Below are 18,944 nucleotides of genomic sequence, written 5' to 3' on the forward strand. Positions count from 1 at the left end.
CTGTTCATATTACTGAATGCCACTATCAAGTACTTCATGATGTCCAGGAAGCTCTCTCTCAACTCCCCTCTGGCATTCCGCTCTTATGTCCATGTTTGAACTAAGGCTGCACTGAGGTCAGGGGCTGAAAGGCTGTGGCAGAACCCAAACTGAGTTGTCAATAAGGAGGCAAGTGCTGTTTGATGATATTATTATTAACACCATCCATTGCTTTACTGGTAATCAAGGGTAGACTAATGCGGAAGTAGTTGTCTGGGTTAGATCAGCCCTTTTCTTCTGTGCACAACATACCAGGGCACGTTTCTACATTGTCAGGTAGATGCCAGTATTGCAGCTGTGTTGGAATAGCTTGACATGGAGGGTTGCAAGTTCTCAAGCATGTGTTCAGTATTATTGCAAGAAGATTGTCAAGGCCTATGACTTTTGCTGTATCCAGTGTCTCCAGCTGCAATCTGGCATCTTATCAAATGCCTTTTGAAATCCAACTTTACAGCATCTACTGGTTTCCCCTTTATCCACCCTATTTATTACTTCTGAAGAAAATTCAGATGAGTTTATCAAATGATTTCCCCTTCATAAAACCATAAAGACTTACCTGGTTATGTTATGATTTCCAGCATTTCCCAATGACAGATGTGAGACTAATTTGCCTACAGCTTCCTGTTTCCGGTCTTCAATCTTTAATAGAGTTTTGCAGTTTTCCAATTCACTGGGACCTTTCCAGAATCTGGGAATTTTGGAAGATTATAACCAATATATTCACTTTCTCAGCAACATTCCTTTTAAGATCTTAGAATGTAGGCCAACAGATCAAGGGGACTCGTTAGCAATTAGTTCCACTAGTTCACCTATTATTTTTCATTGAAGTAATTGTGATTATTTTAAGTTCTTTTAAATGCCTTTCATAGATTATCAACTGTTTTATCTTTTACCCAGTCCACTTTTGCTAAGTCTTTATACTGTTGTAATTGCCTTCATTTAAGTTTAAGGCAGATCCTTAGTTTTAGACCCAAGTTTCTCTCTCTCAAATTGAATGTGAAATTCCACCATGTTCTAACCATTTTCTCCAAAGGGATCCTTTCCCATGAGGTAATTAACTAAACTTGCATTAGTTCTACCAGACCATAAAGAGATGTGGTGTTGCGTTAATCTGAGGGTAGGAGAAAGTGAGGACTGTAGATGCTGGAGATCAGAGCTGAAAAATGTGTTGCTGGAAAAGCGCAGCAGGTCAGGCAGCATCCAAAGAGGAGGAGAATCAACGTTTCTGGCATAAGCCCTTCTTCAGGAATGAGGAAAGTGTGCCAAGCAAGCTAAGATAAAAGCATCTTTGGATGCTGCCTGACCTGCTGCGCTTTTCCAGCAACACATTTTTAATCTGAGGGTAACCTTAGCCAGTGCGGAAACTGAACGTATGCTTCCGGCATCACTCTGCTTCGCAAACCAGCCATCCGGGAAAGGAAAGCTGATACCCTACTTTCCAGATAGAGACTATATTTCTTTATCCTTTTTCTTTACATGTGTGGTGTGAATGGAACGCAGACCTCTTTTAAGTAGCAACAACAAAACAAATTCTTGTAAACTGTAACCTTGCCTTTCTTCTTAAAGTATTTCACCTTACCTGAAAATCTCCAAATGTAAAAGTAACCAGATATAATTCCTTGCATAAAAAACACTAACCAATTATGGATCAAACGCTATTGCCAGTATAATATGGTCTGGTTGCTCCCCTATATGTTAACCCATGTAACATGTATCAAGAAGACTTGTTGAGACAGATGTCTTAAAGTTTATCAACAGCATTATCTATTTAAAATCTTGTAAGATCTTCAATTCAGACACAGTCTGGGATCTGTGCTTACTGATTGCATAAAGCAAATATACAGTCACCACAATAACAACAACAATAATACTGCTGGCCACTGAAGTGAATATCTTTTACTGGAATGTTTCGTGTTATGTCATCTAACTGTCTTAAATGCACCTAGTCCGCAAACTGTGTGATCATGCACCAATGAAATTGAAAGTTAAGGATGCCAGCTAAGGTTAAAACATGCTGCAAATGATGCCACTGCGTTTGCTAGATTTAGCTTGAGGAGAAAGTGAGGTCTGCAGATGCTGGAGATCAGAGCTGAAAATGTGTTGCTGGAAAAGCGCAGCAGGTCAGGCAGCATCCAGGGAACAGGAGAATCGACGTTTCGGGCATAAGCCCTTCTTCAGGAATGACCCTAATCTAATTTTGTGACAACATCAATACACTTGGTTGCGTTGAATATAAGCATACTAAATTAACTTAATTGTTTAGAAATTCTGTGCAAGTTTTTAATCTTTTATTTCTTATGTCTGAGCTGTCAATTTAATTTTTATTTGTGAATGCAGCACAGGTGAAATGGAAATACAGTTCATTTGAATTGGTATTCACTTGACACTAGTGTTAGCGATGTTGAACTTTCTAAATTCTATTTGTTTGCTGCTTCCTTTGTGCATTGATGATCCACACACTTTAATCATTATGGACATCTCTGAAGTTTTATATTTTATGTGCTTTCTTTTTGAAAAACACCTGTTATATTGTTGCAGGGACATTTCGAGAGCCAGACTTGCTGAATTATTTTCTTACAGAATAGCATATGGGCTAAAAACATATATGGAAACTAGTGCAATCAAGTGACTCAGATCATGCCATAACCCTCAAGAAATAACTCAGATCAGTTTATTAACATTTGCATCATGAGCTCATGTTAGTCCTCTAATGCACTATCAGCCATCTGTTTTAGGAAGTTTTTAAATTGAATTTGACTCTTGACGTATTATTACAAAATATGATTGTTCCCAGAGGCATGAGCATACTACTTGCAAGACAACTGGTAGATTCAATCATCTAGCATTCTGTCATGCAAATATGGCATGTGACTTTTCAGTGGAGAATTATCAGTTGTGGCAGAATAATTGGAGGATGCTGAACAGAGGCCATATATTTCCCAGAAAAGACTGTCACAAAATTAATAAATGATTTATTGTTGCCACCACTATTGACGTGAAGAGCTTTTGATGGGTAAGCTTTGCAGTTGGGCAGTGGTATCTGGCTACGTGATTGAATCTGGAAGTTTACAGGATTATGGAAATACATTGACATCTTCAGACTGTGTTCCCCTCTTTTCCAATCTAATTTGATTGTTAGAAATTTAAAATCTCTTCTGCACTATTTAGAGTTAAATATGACAGGAATAGGACTTGGCCATTAAACCCCTAGGGCCAGCTCCATTACTCAGTTCAATTATAGCTGACCTGCATTCTAACTATGTTTAGAGCATAGAGATTTGCAGCACAGAAATAGACTCTTAGGTCCAACCTGTCCATGCCAACCAGTTATCCTAAACTAATTTTGTCCCATTTGCCAGCATTTGGCTCATATCCCTCTAAATCTTCCTATTCATGTACCCAACCAAGTGCCTCTTAAATGTTTATTGTACCACCTCCACCACTTCCTCTTGCTGCTTATTCCGTACACGCACCACCCCTGTGTGTGAAAGTGCCTCTAAGGTCCTTTTTGTAAATTTGGCCCCTCTCACCCTCTAGGTCTGGACTCTCCATCTCAGGGAAAAGACCTTGTCTATTTACCCTATCAATGCCCCTCATGATTTTATAAATCTCTATAAGGTCACCCCTCAGCCTCTGATGCACCAGGGAAAACAACCCCAGCCTATTCAGCCTCTCATTATAGCTCAAACCCTCCAACCCTGGTATCATCCTTGTTAGTCTTATCTGAGCCCTTTTTACCCTTTGTAATACTATACCCCTTGTCTCTTTGCTGACAAAATATAACAGTCATAACAGTCTTTTCAATGTAACAAAACAAACAACTGCAGATGCTGAAAACTTGAAACAAAAACAAAAATACTGCAGAAACTCAGCAGGTCTGGCAGCATCTGTGGAGAGAGAAGCAGTTTAGCATTTTGAGTCCAGTTCTCCTTCGTCAGAACTGATAGCAGCTGGGAAAAGGTGGTATTTATGCTGATGACAGGGTGGTGGGGACGAGGTGTGCAGGGGGAGACAGAGTGGGAAGGAGGAGGAGTGAGATGAAGAATTGGAAACAACGCTCAGAGAAAGAGAAAAGGAAAAGGGAAGCAGACAAAGGAATTGTTGATAGTAAGCCAGAGGAAAAAGGTAAAGCTGAATATGTGATGATAGGAACTGTGAGTAGTTGAAAATGAGTTAACTGTGCTGGGAGCAACCAGTATTGAATAGAATCCGGGGCTTGGGATTGGTAATGAACATGGATGGAGGTGTTCAAATTCTGAAATTGTTCAACACAATGTTGAATCTTGAAGTCTGTAAGGTACCTAGGCACAAGATGAGGTGTTGTTCCACCAGCTTGCATTCAGCTTTGCTGGAACACTGCAGCAAATCCAAGAAATGTTGGCATGGGAACATGATGGTGTATTGAAGAGCTCCGCCCAGCACACACACACACACACACACACACACACATGCAGACATGCACACATACATATGTAGAGACTGACACTCGCATGCATGTACACACACATACATAGACACATGCACAAATGCAGACACGCAAACATACAGACACACACGCCTGCAAACATACACAGAGGCACATGCACACGCACATATGCAGACACAAACGCATGCCATACTATGTCATGAGTTCAAATGCCACCCTTTTCCAAGTGGTTTCTATTCTGATGAAAGATCATTGGACTCGAAATGTTAACTTTATTTTTCTCTCTATGGCTGCTGCCAGACCTGCTGAGTTCCTCCAGCATTTTTTTGTTTTTGCTGAAAATTCCATTGTTCCTGCCATGCACAGCTGTGTGAGAGTAATCATTTCAGATTCCTATTACCCTGGTACAGAAGAAGTGGTTTTTCATTCTTCCCTGAATTAATTGAACTCTATTTAATGTTATGTCACCTTGTTTTTAATTCCCTATCCCACCCAGCCCCCACAAAATCCATGATTTTTCTCTATCTATCTTATTGATACCTTCAAACATTTTAAACGCCTGGTTCATGGTAAGCCCTTTCTTCGAGGAATATAAACTAAGATTATGCAATCTGTCCTCATAAATTGACACACTTACCCCCAGTAGCATTCTGGAGAAGCTGCATTCTTTCCAATCCTTTTAATCCTCCCCGTGGTAACAGTAAAATACTGTGAGTTTTGACCATCTGAAAGAAAACAGAAAATACTTGAAGTAACCGATAAACCTGGCAGCATCTATAGTGTTATGGATCAGGCCAGATCCCTTCAAAACATTTTAAGAAGGTTGCCCCGAAGCTAACTTTTCTAGCTGTTTTAAGCAGATTTAAAGTGCATATTTCAGGAGCGACACAGCTGGTCAAAGTACTCGATTTTAAACAAAATAGAATTTATTTACACATGAGAAAAAGAAAACCAAATTTAGAATAACATAACAATTTGAAAACCCACCGACACAAAAACGCAACTTAACAAAGAGCAGTTCCGATTTCCTGCAACATCCCATAACACCCCCTTGGCAAAAAGGTGAAATCAAACACAGGATCTTACAGGAGAGATATCAGAGGAAGGATCAACATGGAGCTGTTTCTTTGAGTCTCCAGCTAAGACTAACCCAAAACTAGAAAAAGCCCTGAACTGGGAGAACTGGTCACTCCTCTTTCATTGTACAAGTGTTTTAAAACAAAAACTTAAAAAGCCTTCTCAAGTAGATTTCACCAGACATATCAGAACCTCTGCCTTTATGACTCCTCTTGAAAAAGGCCAAGGACAGAATAAACTTGTTAAAGGGACAGCATCATCACAATGGAGAAAGAAATAGTTAAAATTTTAGATTAGGTTTTGAATCAAGTAAAATGTCTTCATGACTGAAGAATCATATTTAGCTTTCTTTCTCTCTCCAGTTATCACCAAATCCGTTGAAAATTCCAGAACATTTTATTTTTCTTTTGTTCTGAGTTAATGTTCAAACCTGAGCACAATTGCAGATGACATCTGATTACAATTTTATGCAACTGAATCATAACTTCTTTCCCTTGTAATTCACCTCTCTTGAGACCCTTGTATGGGCAATTTCTATGTCATTTGGGAACTCCAGTCATTTCATGGGACCTTGATAACCATATATTCAATAAGAATATCTGAACTCTCATTCAAAGCTTCTCATCTTGAAGGACTGCAAGACTCACTACAGGGCTTACAGGAAATTGAGAATTTCCTGGAGCACACTATGCAGGAGGTGATTATTCCCTGTCTAGTATGAAGGTGTATCTTGAAGGGTGAAGAACATTTTTGGGGAAAGGATAACTTCTGAACCAAACTGGTCCACATAAAAACTAATAGCATATGAAGGAAAATTGTTGATGAAGGGCTCTTGCCTGAAACGTCAATTCTCCTGTTCCTCGGATGCTGCCTGACCTGCTGTGCTTTTCCAGCACCACACTCTTGATTCTAATCTCCAGCATCTGTAGTACTGACTTTTGCCGAGGAAAATTGTTGAGGCCAGTTTTTCTGCAGCCTGGAAAGAAACATCACTTCCAATAGCTTTAATCTCTGATATTCCAGTGTTCCATGCTACTGACAACAGGAATGCCTTAATGTGGGAGATCTTTTAACATGAGAATGTTGTTGCACAGCAGCAGGGATACTGTGCTGTCAGAGGTTAGATCCAATTCCAGTGGCAAGGAAATCTTTATGAACGGAGAGCTCCCTACTGCTGTGGCCTTCATCTACCATTGATGTCACACAAATGTCTGCTGCCTGGATTACATTGAGCACTTGTTTTGGAGAGTGCTTTGCCTGGTTCCTCCTCTCTGACCTTACTGTCATGGGTGGCCCTGCCAAGAGTTGAGACCTCCTCACTTTCAGAGTCAATAGAAACATGAGTCTCTCCAGCAGATCAAGGTGGTGATCCATGAAAAGGTTCAATACGGATAGTAGTGAGGTGAGGGTTTATAATATTATCATTTTGGAATTTATGTTCGAAAGTGGAGATAAATAGGGTTTTCATTTTCTGTTCTGTGAACATGACTTGTTATCTTATATGGTTAAAAACTATTTTTTTTTTGCACTGAATTAAAATATTTTCAAGTCATTATGAGCCAGATTTTCCAAGGAGTGGAAATCTCATGCAGACTGCCATTCTGGTTGTTTCTTTTGACAAGAAGTAGCTCCACGTTTCTGGGCGGAGATTCCTCTCTTATCTCCTTCAGAAACATGAAGCCTTACTTTGATTCTGACAATCCTTTTGTCATGTAGAACTGTGAGTGGACAGCAAACCACATCATGTTTTTCACAGCACTCAACTGCTCTATCCTGAATTTAATTGTCCTGACAACCACTTTAGGTAGTTAGCACTACACCTCTGATTGGTCCAGTTAATATGCAAATTTACATCATTCATGTCAATGTGGTACCCTTCCTACACAACTCCATCATTTCTTGATTTACACTTTGGCAACTCTTCAAGACCTTTAGATGGTTCCCACTTTTACCTTCTATTCCTTATTACCTTCCAAACTGAGGGGCTGTGGAGGGAGAGAAAATTGAGTTGGGGAGAGGGATAACAAGCCTGACAAGGTCTGCTTGCAGACCTAATTGTAACCTCCTGCCTAGAGCAAATGTTGTGTGTGACCTGACACTTTAGAGAGAGGTGGCCATGCTGAGTCGGGAAATTTCTTGACTCGAGCTCCATGGCTTGATAGCGAGTATCTGTCTCAATGACACCAAAAGGTGGAGGTGAGAGTATGGTTGACCATATTGGGACCTGCAAAGCTGTTCAGCTGAATGGAAGAAAGGCTAGAAAATGGATAAATTGATAATTTATAAGGAGATTTGGCAGAGTTTTTTTGAGGGTGGTGGATACTTAAGGAAGTATAATTTAGCATGACTTCTCATGAGGATGGAGAGGGAAATTATCAGAGATGGCCTTACTTTCAATTGACAGTTATCAGAGTGATAAGTCTGATATAAGTAATAATCAATGTGTACGATGCTCTGAACACACTATATCTTGTGTATCATGTTCAGCTCTGGATGCCATGAAGCAAGAGACTGTCATGCACTGGAGTCATTGCACAGAGGAGCATTGAGGTTAACCTGAAATTTGAGGGAAGTTGCTATGATCTTTCTTTCCAGCTGAGAAAAGAGATTTTTTTGAGGAGTTCTTATCAAACTATGTATGATCGTAAATAGTAAGGCAAAGATTTGTCCAGAATATTTATTTAAATTAAACAATGATATTGGGAGAGTGGAATACTGATTTAAGTTAGTATAGCTAAATAATTTAGTGAGTATATCATACAGCAAACTGATATCAAAACAAATTATACTTTTTACTTTCTCGAATTGAGAGTTAGAATTCACAGCATTGTTCAAAAATAAAATCTCATTTCACGTTATTTTAGTTTTAATTTTGACTCCATGTCTTTGCAGGATGCTCTTTTATGTTTGAAAAGCAGTGGATCAACACTTATTTTTAGATTTTATTTGTCATACAAATTTATTAAACATTATAGAGCAAGTCAATGATAATTAAAATTCAATAAGACTAACTAACTCATCCGTGCAATAGAAAATAATTTTAATGCTATAATTGGTTTTTATAAATGGTGGGAGTTTTTTTTTTCTCTTTATCTGACTTACCAATTTTCTTCAGATCTTCGTTTAGAAAAAAAAAGTGGCTGATAAATCCTTTTAAACTTTCTTCAGAAACTCATGAACTGTTCAGGATTTATAGAATTTCTTCCAAGTTGTGATGACACAGCAAGATGATTCTTAAAAATTAGGTAGAAGAAGAATACAGGATTCTTTCTAGTCAAGAGATTTTAAGCACACTTGGACTCTCTCTCGCTGTCTCTAGATGATATTGTAGTCAGGCCAAATATTAAAAGTAGACTGAGAAAAGGGTTCAGAAATGTACAATTGGAATCACTTCAAAACAAGAGGAGTTTTGGTCATGTCACTGGCCCATCACAGAGTCCATTTGAATTTAACAATTGGCTTCTATATCTCTGATCAAGAATCCATTATTCATCTTCGGAGATAGATGGGCCACTCACATTTGCAAATATAGTGAGGTTCAATGACTTTCCTTTGGTATCAGTTCAAGTTTGAGATGGACGGTTTGTGCCTTTGCTGTGTTTGCAGTGTCCATGAAATTCCACAAGGCTGTCAGTTTTTAACCGCTGAAAGTTTCTATTACTCGTGAACTGTGTGATTTGTAGCAGCCATTTTAATGCCACATAGTCCATTTTAAAATTAAACAAGAGAGTATTGTTTTTGTTAAACAACTTATGATCTCTTTAATGTACTATCGATGCAACACAACTCTTGGAGAAATAGCTGTGGACATGGTGGGGATCTTGATATCTCGCTTGGCCAGAGTATTCAACGTGCAGACCAGCGAGTTCAGTAATCAGGAAATAAACCAATGTATGTGGAAATTTAAACCAAGAAAAATGTATTTGCCTACAGGATGAAACAGTCCCACTGACAAAGCTCTTTTTATGTCAGGATTGATATTTAAATTCCTGATATTTCACTCCACTTGAGTTTCAGGGCATTCTCTTTCAGGGTAATGAAAGAGAAAATTACATTCTTTCCTCTAACACTTCCCTACAACAACCAACACACACAGCTTCCTTGAATTCTTTTGAAATTCAGGATGGAGCCTGGAGATGGTGTGCTTGTTATTCTGTTTTTGGTAAAGGAATCCATTGATTTCCAATCTCTCAGACAAGAATATTCAATTACTGTTACACTTTCTGTTTTGACCTTTTCTTGCTACTGACTAATGGCTAATTTGTGGATTGAAAATAACCAAACTGAATCTGGTGAATTGGTACCTGTTAATCATCAGTTATTAAGTTTTTAAAAGCAGCTAGAACCCATGACAATTTCAATATGGGGATTTTTAAAGAATTTCTCATCAATGTGATTATTTGGTTTCAGCTGGAAACTATGAATGGGGTTGGTGCTCAGCTACTATAATTTATTCCATTTTTCATTCATTTAGTACACAAAACCTATAAAGTTTTGCTCTGTCAATTTTCAATGACATCTTGGTGGCATTCTCTTCAGTCTCTGATTTGCATGGGGTCTTCATTCTGTCTTTTGGTCCCGATTGTAAACTTGGAAATTCTCGGACCACACATAGGTTGCAAAATAGCACTCTTTTATTGTTATCAAGCTGGCTGAGAGATCAATAGACAAAAAGACTAGATTATCAATCAGATCTGACCTAGAATATGCTAATAAATGATTTATAATTCTGAGTAAAGAGACAGCAATTTATACCCTTAATGTGTGTAATCAAATCATTTTTCTACAGTTCCCATCATATAATGTTTCTAGTCTTAATTAGGTTCTCATGAGGTAATTAATAGTGTTGTTTCACACTAAAATAAACAATACTGTTAATATGATGTTATTTGCGTCACTGAGGTAATACCTAGGTTACAATCAGTATTATATTATAGCGACTGTCTGGAATACAGACAGATACTTGATTATGCCAAGGTTCATGCATTCCTTATTCCATTCTCATGGTCACTGTGCTTAACCATTTTAAAAGGCAAGTTATTATTGCAAAAAGGAGACTTATAAAATGGAGGATTTTAGCTATTATTTCCCAATACTTTATCACAATGACTATCCAATACTTAGTGTTTGTTTATTCTGAATTGCAGGAGTAGGTTCACTTGACAGTCTCTGTTAGTGTACCCTGGACAAAAAGTCAAGTTCTTTATGATTTCACTCATACTAATCTTCAGAAATAAACATTGTGGAATCAAGAAGTAGAGCAAAAATTACAAAAATATTGTTTCCACCTAGATGATCAAATATTTATTGTTGTATAGATGTCACCAGCAAAGGAAACAACTGTGGCATTCTTTTTAGCTAATGACAGCTTCATTATTATTGAATGGATTAGACAATCTAAAACCATATCAATGACTCTTTGCTAGTTTTGATATGCCAATTTCCAGTGCGGAATTGTCATGTGTGTTATTATTTTGTTGTGAAAGCTCTAATTTTCTGACAATTGCTTGAATAACGTCATTTTAGGAAAAAAGTGACTAGCTGATTTTTAAAAACAACCCTCACAACATGACAAAAGGTTTAATATGTTTTGGATGCAAATTATTTGTTAGACTGCATTCTTAAGCAATGAGCATTTTTACAGCCTCCAAATGTGACCACAACTTCAGTTCATAAATATGATTCCCTTTTAAGAGACAGCCATTGTGGTATTAATTCTGCTGTTGCCATTTACACTTCCGTAGACCCAATTTTGTCTTTTTTACTTATCACTTTACCACTTTTTTTAGCTAACCAATCATCTATTTTACCATCTCATCAGTTCCGCTTTCCACTTTATCACCACATTCCATACATCTTTTCTTCCTTTTCAAATGGTTTCTCTACCATTGTACTTGCATAAAACCTGATACACCTGGGTTCTCAACCAAATATTGCTTGCTTGATTGGCAGCTGTGGCTCTCTGATCTCCTCTGGCAGTTGTACTATGTTTATGTACACAAAATAAAGAGATTTTGAATGCTTTCAGTTTCTACTATTGATTTGAAATGGTCTGAAGATTGCTATTTCTATTGCCCTGAAATAAAAGTACAGTAATGCAATTTATTTTGGAAAAAATAATTCACATTTTCTTGTTTCATTAGTTCATAGTATACTGTAGATCATGGACCTGGAAATGATATAGCTTGGACTTTGAGTCCATGGAGCTCAATGGAGGGGCATAGGGAGCATTTCTAGAAGCTCAAGATATTAAGGGGGTAGTGCTGATAATTGCACTGAAAGAAAACAACATCAGATAAATGGCAAAGAAGTCCCAAGGGTACTTATTGTGCTTCCTGTGTTCTTGTGAGTGACCATGAGAGATGGATTCAGGGGCATAGTGTGCTGTGGGGGAATCAGCGTTAAGGTTCGCTCTTGTACACCTAATGAGACCTTTGATTGTCTTTGTTAAACGTGGACTACAGGTGACACTTTTAACTTCATCCGTGATTACCTCTGCATCACAGAGATGATATAGTCAATTTTTAATAGCCAGTGACATGTTCAGTATTACTTTTGGCCAGGATTTTGGTCACTGCATGTGTTTCACATCCAGATTACTGTGATTACAGTTGTCTTCAATGTACTACATCAGCACTTGTCTAGTTTGGTTACACCATGAACAGCTTTGCAGTGCTCACAAGTAAAGCTCGCATGCTCGAAAAAAAACTTACTCCACCTGGAGGAACATGTGGTGAGCCTAGGCTGTAAGATATATGTTCTGCCTTTCATGCTGGGAATTATCATAATCTAGTTTCCTCCATTGCGAGGATATTAGCAAATTGCACATAAATGAGTTGAGAATGGATAAGATTGAGAATTAATGCAAGCATATAGGTTTCACCCCATTTACTTGTGGGATTCCTATTTCGTTGTTCTAAACCTGGGTGGAAATTCAAACTTTTTTCTTGAGAATCTAGTTTTTCCGATCTCTCCATATTTTTCCAACTGTCTCAATATTGCCCAAATCATTCAGAGCTGGCAGAACTTTGCCCCCTCTTTTTCCCTGTCTCTCTCTCTCTCTCTACATTCCTGCTGCGTATATCCATCACTCTCAGTCTTTAGTTCAGATTTACTGCATTTGGATTATTTTGCTTTTATAATTGTTTGCATTGTTTTAGTCTGATCTTCTAGTTTTCCATGGTGAAGTTAGCACAAGGTTACAAATTTTAAGTTTTCATCTCAAACGTTTCCTGATTTGTAGTAAGTGATGTAATTGCATGTATTTTTGTGTTAGTGAGATCCTGTTTATTTGTATTTAGTCAATAAAAATCTTTCATGCCTTGCCATGCAATATATTTCTGTAACCCAATAGGTTTACCACATGAACATTTTTTGATTGCTTTGCTACTCTGGGTCATAAGCACATATTATTTTTATGTGATTTAGTATATTGGATGTCAGGACAGATCTATGGTAGAACTGTATCTTTTATTAGTTATTGTAAAATAAGCAGTTGTTATTAGCAACCGCAAATAGAATTCCAATTGCTTGCTCAAATGTCTTTGATTCTTGCTTCCATTTTTTCACACTTTATGAGTAAAGATCTTCCAACACCTTATTAATGTTAATAAATCAGCTTTGATTAAATTAATTTGTTTTGTACCAAAATGGGACAAGAGCTTCTATTTCTTACATTCTTTTCTTCTATCCAACCAGATGAGCAGTGTTAAAAATCTTCGTCCACGGCTGAATGCTATTCTGTTCAAGCTTCAGTTTGAGGAACAGGTGAATAATATCAGACCTGATATTATGGCTGTTGCAACTGCATGTGAGGAGTTAAAGAAAAGTAAGAGATTTGGAAACCTGCTGGAGCTGGTGTTACTAATTGGAAACTACATGAATGCTGGGTCTCGAAATGCTCAAACGTTTGGCTTCAACATCAACTTCCTGTGCAAAGTAAGTCTATATCTCAAAATATTTAGGCAGAACTATAAAAGTGAAAAAAAAACTGTCATACAATACTGTGCAGACTTGTCACGATCAAATAGATAAAACTGCAGCTCATTCTAGAGTGTTCTCCCCAAACTCTCCAAATAAATTAAAATATTGAAACATACAGATTGACACAATAGATCAGAATTTGCTGGAGAAGGAAAGCTCACTTCATGGGACGTACGTTAGACTCTGCATCCAGTTCACAAATGTTTGTGCTATAGTTTGCAGGATGACAGTGCGTCTGAGACCTTGGTGAATAGTGGCATCTAAAAATGTATCTCCTTAACCAATAAAATTAATGTGTCAAACACATAAAGGAAGGACTATAAAGAGAGAGAATTAGGGAGAGTAAATTCATGATCAAATCAGGCACATAAAGAGATATAAAGGAGGAAGCCAGGTTTGAACAAGGAAAGGGTCATAAAAAGGGACAGAAGAATAAAATAGGAATAATAATATAAAATTTAACATTTTGGAAATCTTCAAAAACAATTTGCCATTTGAAGGAATGAGAATCCAGACTGGATCAGAGAGTTTGAATGGCAATGGATAATAGTTATCAAGGGATAATAGTTATAAAATCAGTTAATTGACAATTTGGGGGAGTTCCATGGCGTACGCTTCTGCACATTTACACTACTCTCCTCATTATGTACATACATCACTGCTGCCTCACAGCGCCAGAGACCCGGGTTCAATTCCCACCTTAGGCGACTGATTGTGTGGAGTTTGCACGTTCTCCCCGTGTCTGTGTGGGTTTCCTCCGGGTGCTCCGGTTTCCTCCCACAGTCCAAAGATGTGCAGGTCAGGTGAATTGGCCATGCTAAATTGCCCGTAGTGTTAGGTAAGGGGTATGGGTGGGTTGCGCTTCGGCGGGTCGGTGTGGACTTGTTGGGCCGAAGGGCCTGTTTCCACACTATAATGTAATCTAATCTAATGTAATCACCTCTATGGCACCTTGCACATGCTATTGTGCACTCCCAAAGATGGAAGTTTTTACCTTGACGGGATCTTCCAAGAACGCCGGTGCCATATTTAACCCCCAACCGTACTTCCAGCCAGAAACTACCTCCCACAGTGCACCTAATGGGAGGGGAATGAAAAGGAAATGCTTCTGAGGGCACATAGGTGGCACAGGTGAGACCTCATTGCAAAACCAAGCTCACGTTTATAAATGTCATTACCTATCTGATCAACAGTTATCGTAACGACAGCTAGAAGAGTCAATCTACACAGGCTACTCATCCTTACTGCCAGATTATCTTAGAGCCATGTCTAAGGGAGTGCTATTCTGCCCCTAATGCCCAGCATGGCAGAACATCTTCTCATTATTCACTGTCAAATCATCACATACTGGAAAGCTTTCAAACAGTTAAAATGTTTGCTTTTATTAAACATTAATGGTGCAGAAAAGAGAAACAGAAAATTATGCTTTTATATCTGGAAACAAACAATGACCAAGTTATAATTAATGAATGTTCAATGCGGCCAGTTCACATCTATGGGAACCGGGTATCAATAAGGTTCATGTGCTGCACACCCTATCATGCAGATGGTGATGTTCCTCCTTGGAAGACTGCTGCTTCTCTCCCAGCTCTTCGCGTCCATCACATTTCCTACGTTGTGGGCACAACTTGGACAAAACACAGCTAGGACAGTGCAGAACATTCTGCCTGGACTGTGATACACAGTACTCCTATATCAATTTAGCCATCAAAACATGACCCTCAGGAGGCCTATCGTCTGTGCTGTGATGGCCTTTGGAGAAGAATAGGCTGCATAGTATCTACTCTAGCCGTTAGGCCGGGCTTTGTGCAAAGGAGTTATCATCGCGGTTGCAGAGTGTAGCCCTTGTTCCCTGTTAATCATCTTTGTAGAGCAACCTACCCTTGAAACAAAGCAGAAACATGATAGTTCTTGAGGTTATGGCATGTTGGCATCTTACAGGGTGCCTAGTGGATGCTTCTAAGTTGGGTTCTGACAATCACAGATAACTTGGTATTATGACACGGGCTAAACCCTCCTGCTTAATTTAAACTAGCAACACGGAAGAGATTTATTCCTTGCAGTAATCTGTGAAAATTCGAGAGGCCAAGAACTAGTTAAAGTAAAAGTAACATCTTTATTTCTTAAAGTATAACAGAAGATAATTAACTAACAACTATTTACAACTCCTTCCTCTAACCTATCTTTTACTTTTCCTTCTATAATACTAGTCCGATAAAACCCCCAATAAAGATTTACTGAAAAAAGTTAAAATTTCAAAACCAGCCAGCTGTCAAATCTTCTCTTTGCAAATTTGCTGTCCAGGCCCAGGTCCATGTCAATGTTTTTCTCTATGCAAACTCCTTCTCTGGATAAGTACCCCTCAGACAGCAATCTGTTGGTCTTTCGGCAGTTCTCCCCCAGTTGTTCAATTTTCCCCAATCTTATACCCCAAAGCATTGGATTGTTTCATTGGTTTTTAATATTGTCAATATACTAAATTCAAACTTGATTGGACATTGGTATTTTGGGGTATAATTTAAACTGATTGGCTGAATTCGAAATTGTTTTTGGTCTCCAAGAAACCTGATACCCTAGCTGCTGGACCAAAAAGTTACATTATATCTTGTTCAGAACACTTGGTGTTGTCAGGTAGTTCTGCTAGCTTTTAACTTTCTTAAAAGCACACCCATATCTTCATAACACTTGTATTTTAATGGAATGGAGCCCTGTGTTGATGAGTTTGCTGTCTTATGAGATGGTGCTGTAAGTGCAGCATGTAAACAGTCTGTAGCACCCTGCACTTGGGCTGACCTGCTATTTTGGCAAAGCTTACTGTCTGAAACAATACTGACCTTGCTTAAGGAAAACAGGATGAATTGGAATATCTGGTGTGAATTACGTTAGTAATTGATTCAGCCTTGATACATTTGTGAGGTTGGAATTGCAAGATCCCATACAGGTCCTCCAGGGATTCTTGGAAGCAGCCAGTGACATAAAAAATGAGCACAGCTGACACCTTGACAGCTACTGGGACAGGATGGCCACTCAGCCCTTCAGCTTGCAGATGGAATAGTGCTATGACAGTGTCTTGGGACATTCATGGTTTGTGATAGCATTGTGCCTCACTCATCTGGAAGAATGGCATCAAGAACAATAGAGTCTCGTCCTCCTGAAGCATTTCTGCATCCTGAGGGAAACCTCAGCTGAGACTTTTTCATGTGAAGGCTGTTTGACAGACTCTGGAAATTGCAGCTGCTTCTGGGCTAGCTGGCACACTCCTCAATTTCTCTGCAACTATGTAGTGCCATGACCATAGCAACAATGACCCCTGCAGTGTGGAATCTAGTGGTCATGGTTCCAATGAAGCTATGTGGAGAATATTTGAAAGCAAACGAGTTCTCGCTAATGTGAACACTCAGCATTCACATTGCACACGCTGATGGTTTAACATAGTCCTCCATCTAATGGGACATGGAGAGATCTGACAATGAATCCAACAGAATGCAGCTACATGCACGTTAGACATAGTAGGTCTTGTTCCACTGTAAATGATACAAGTTATGCCATGGAAACACAGGAGCAGATTGTAAGGGCGGTATGATCATTGAAGTCTTTCTTGCCCCACACATTACCCTCCCACATCCCTGAAGAGACATATCAATGCAGATGAGGGCATGGTGTCGAATAATTACTGTTTTAGAGGAGAGGATGTTACCTTTGTGCCCTTATACAGCCTGTGAGACTTTAAATTATCTTTGTGATTTGTGCTGCTGTTATGGACAAGGCCAGAACACTCAAAACATTCGTGAACAGGCAATCCAGCCCATAACTTTACAATTTGTTTTGGTAAGTTTACAGTGAGAATTACCCGGAGTAAGATAGCTAGGTTGACTATCAGGTTTTAAAACAGACAGAAATGTATTCACAAAATTACACAGTGAAGCACAACAGAATAAAGAACCCCGACAGAACTCAGTCTATCCAAACTGGACTTAATTATGCTGTTCTGAATATACACAACAGTCCCACTAAGCAAACCCCTTAAGACACAGTTAAAAAATGGAACAGATGCCGACAGATTGAAGTTAGAAGGGCAGAAAGAGAGAGTGAGTTTCCACATAGCTCACTGTTGAACTCTGGACTGAATTAAACTGCTCAGCTAGAGAGCTGACCGCTCTCCTTTCATTCTACAGGTCACTTCTAAAACATGACCACTTTGGCCTGAAGTCTCATCTGTTTACATGTAAACAAAAAGGCCTCTCAATACCCTTTAATCTCTGTAACCAAACCAATCTAATCGGATTCTGGCCTCGTTTATGACCCCTCTGAAAACAATGAAGGACACAGTATCCTTTTCGAAAAAAGGGACCAGCTTTGTGACACTCTGCTTGTAATTGCTTGTGATTACCTCTGCTTTACACAAATGACTGTGATCAATTTGTGAGGACCTGTGACACAGTTAAAATCGCCTGTGACCAGGATTTGTGTCCCATTCTCCAGCTCTATCTTGGTAGCCCTCTAAATTCATCACTTTCAAATATATATCCAGCTCTCTTTGAAACCTGCTATGGATTCTGCCTTCACCACTCCCAGGCAGGTGTTCCAAATCCTAACAACTCTTCACTCCACCCTTAGCTCTCTTGCTGACTATATTGCAGTTGTGACCTCAAATTACTGACATACTAGGATTATAGATGTTCCCTGAACTGGAAAGGGACTAATGTCCTGGGTGGAAAGTTTGCTCGAGTTGTTCAGGACGGTTTAAACTAGTATGGTGAGGGGTGGGAACCTGAGCTATATACCGGAGGTGAGAGTTGATGGAGATGAGGCAATAGCAAGAGGTAGCACAGCCAGTGGGAAGGAATTTCTTTGGAAAGAACCAAGGGATCGGTTAAAGTGTGTTTGCTTTAATGCAAGGAGTATCAGAGATAAAAGTGATGAGCTTAGAGCATGGATCAGTACCTGGTGCTATGATGTTGTGGCCATAACAAAGGCGTGGGTTTCTCAGGGGCAGGAATGGTTGCTGGATGTTCCAGGGTTTTGAACATTTAAAAAAAAAGGGAGGGGGATAAAAAGGAGGGGGTGTAGCACTGCTAATCAGAGAGGGTATCACAGCTACAGAAGTTACCATTGTCGAGGAGGGTATGCCTACTGAGTCAGTATGGGTGGAAATTAGGAACAGTAAGGGAGCAGTCACCTCATTAGGGGCTTACTACAGGCCCCCCAATATCAACAGGGAGATTGATGAAAGCATAGGTCGGCAGATTTTGGAAAAGTGTGAATGTAATAGGGTAGTTGTAATGGGTGACTTTAACTTTCCCAATATTGATTGGAACCTCCTTCGAGCAGATGGTTTGGAAGGACCTGTTTTTGTAAGGTGTGTTCAGGAGGGTTTCCTAACTCAGTACGTTGACAGGCCGACAAGGGGAGAGGCCAT

At 39.1% G+C, this 18,944-nt stretch overlaps 1 protein-coding gene across 2 annotated transcripts in view; it reads left to right on the top strand.

Annotated features, from left to right (window-relative positions):
- Positions 1–18,944, top strand: part of diaph3 (diaphanous-related formin 3) — a 582,462-nt gene that overhangs the window by 354,847 nt on the left and 208,671 nt on the right. For both annotated transcript variants that reach the window (XM_087987864.1, XM_087987865.1), the window contains one exon: positions 13,241–13,480. In XM_087987864.1, the coding sequence (XP_087843990.1) occupies positions 13,241–13,480 (240 nt within the window). The remainder of the gene's footprint in view (positions 1–13,240; positions 13,481–18,944) is intronic.

This window comes from Chiloscyllium plagiosum, unplaced genomic scaffold, assembly GCF_037043375.1.
Source record: "Chiloscyllium plagiosum isolate Xiang-an unplaced genomic scaffold, Cpla_swu_hap1 HiC_scaffold_6, whole genome shotgun sequence".
Taxonomy (NCBI): domain Eukaryota; kingdom Metazoa; phylum Chordata; class Chondrichthyes; order Orectolobiformes; family Hemiscylliidae; genus Chiloscyllium; species Chiloscyllium plagiosum.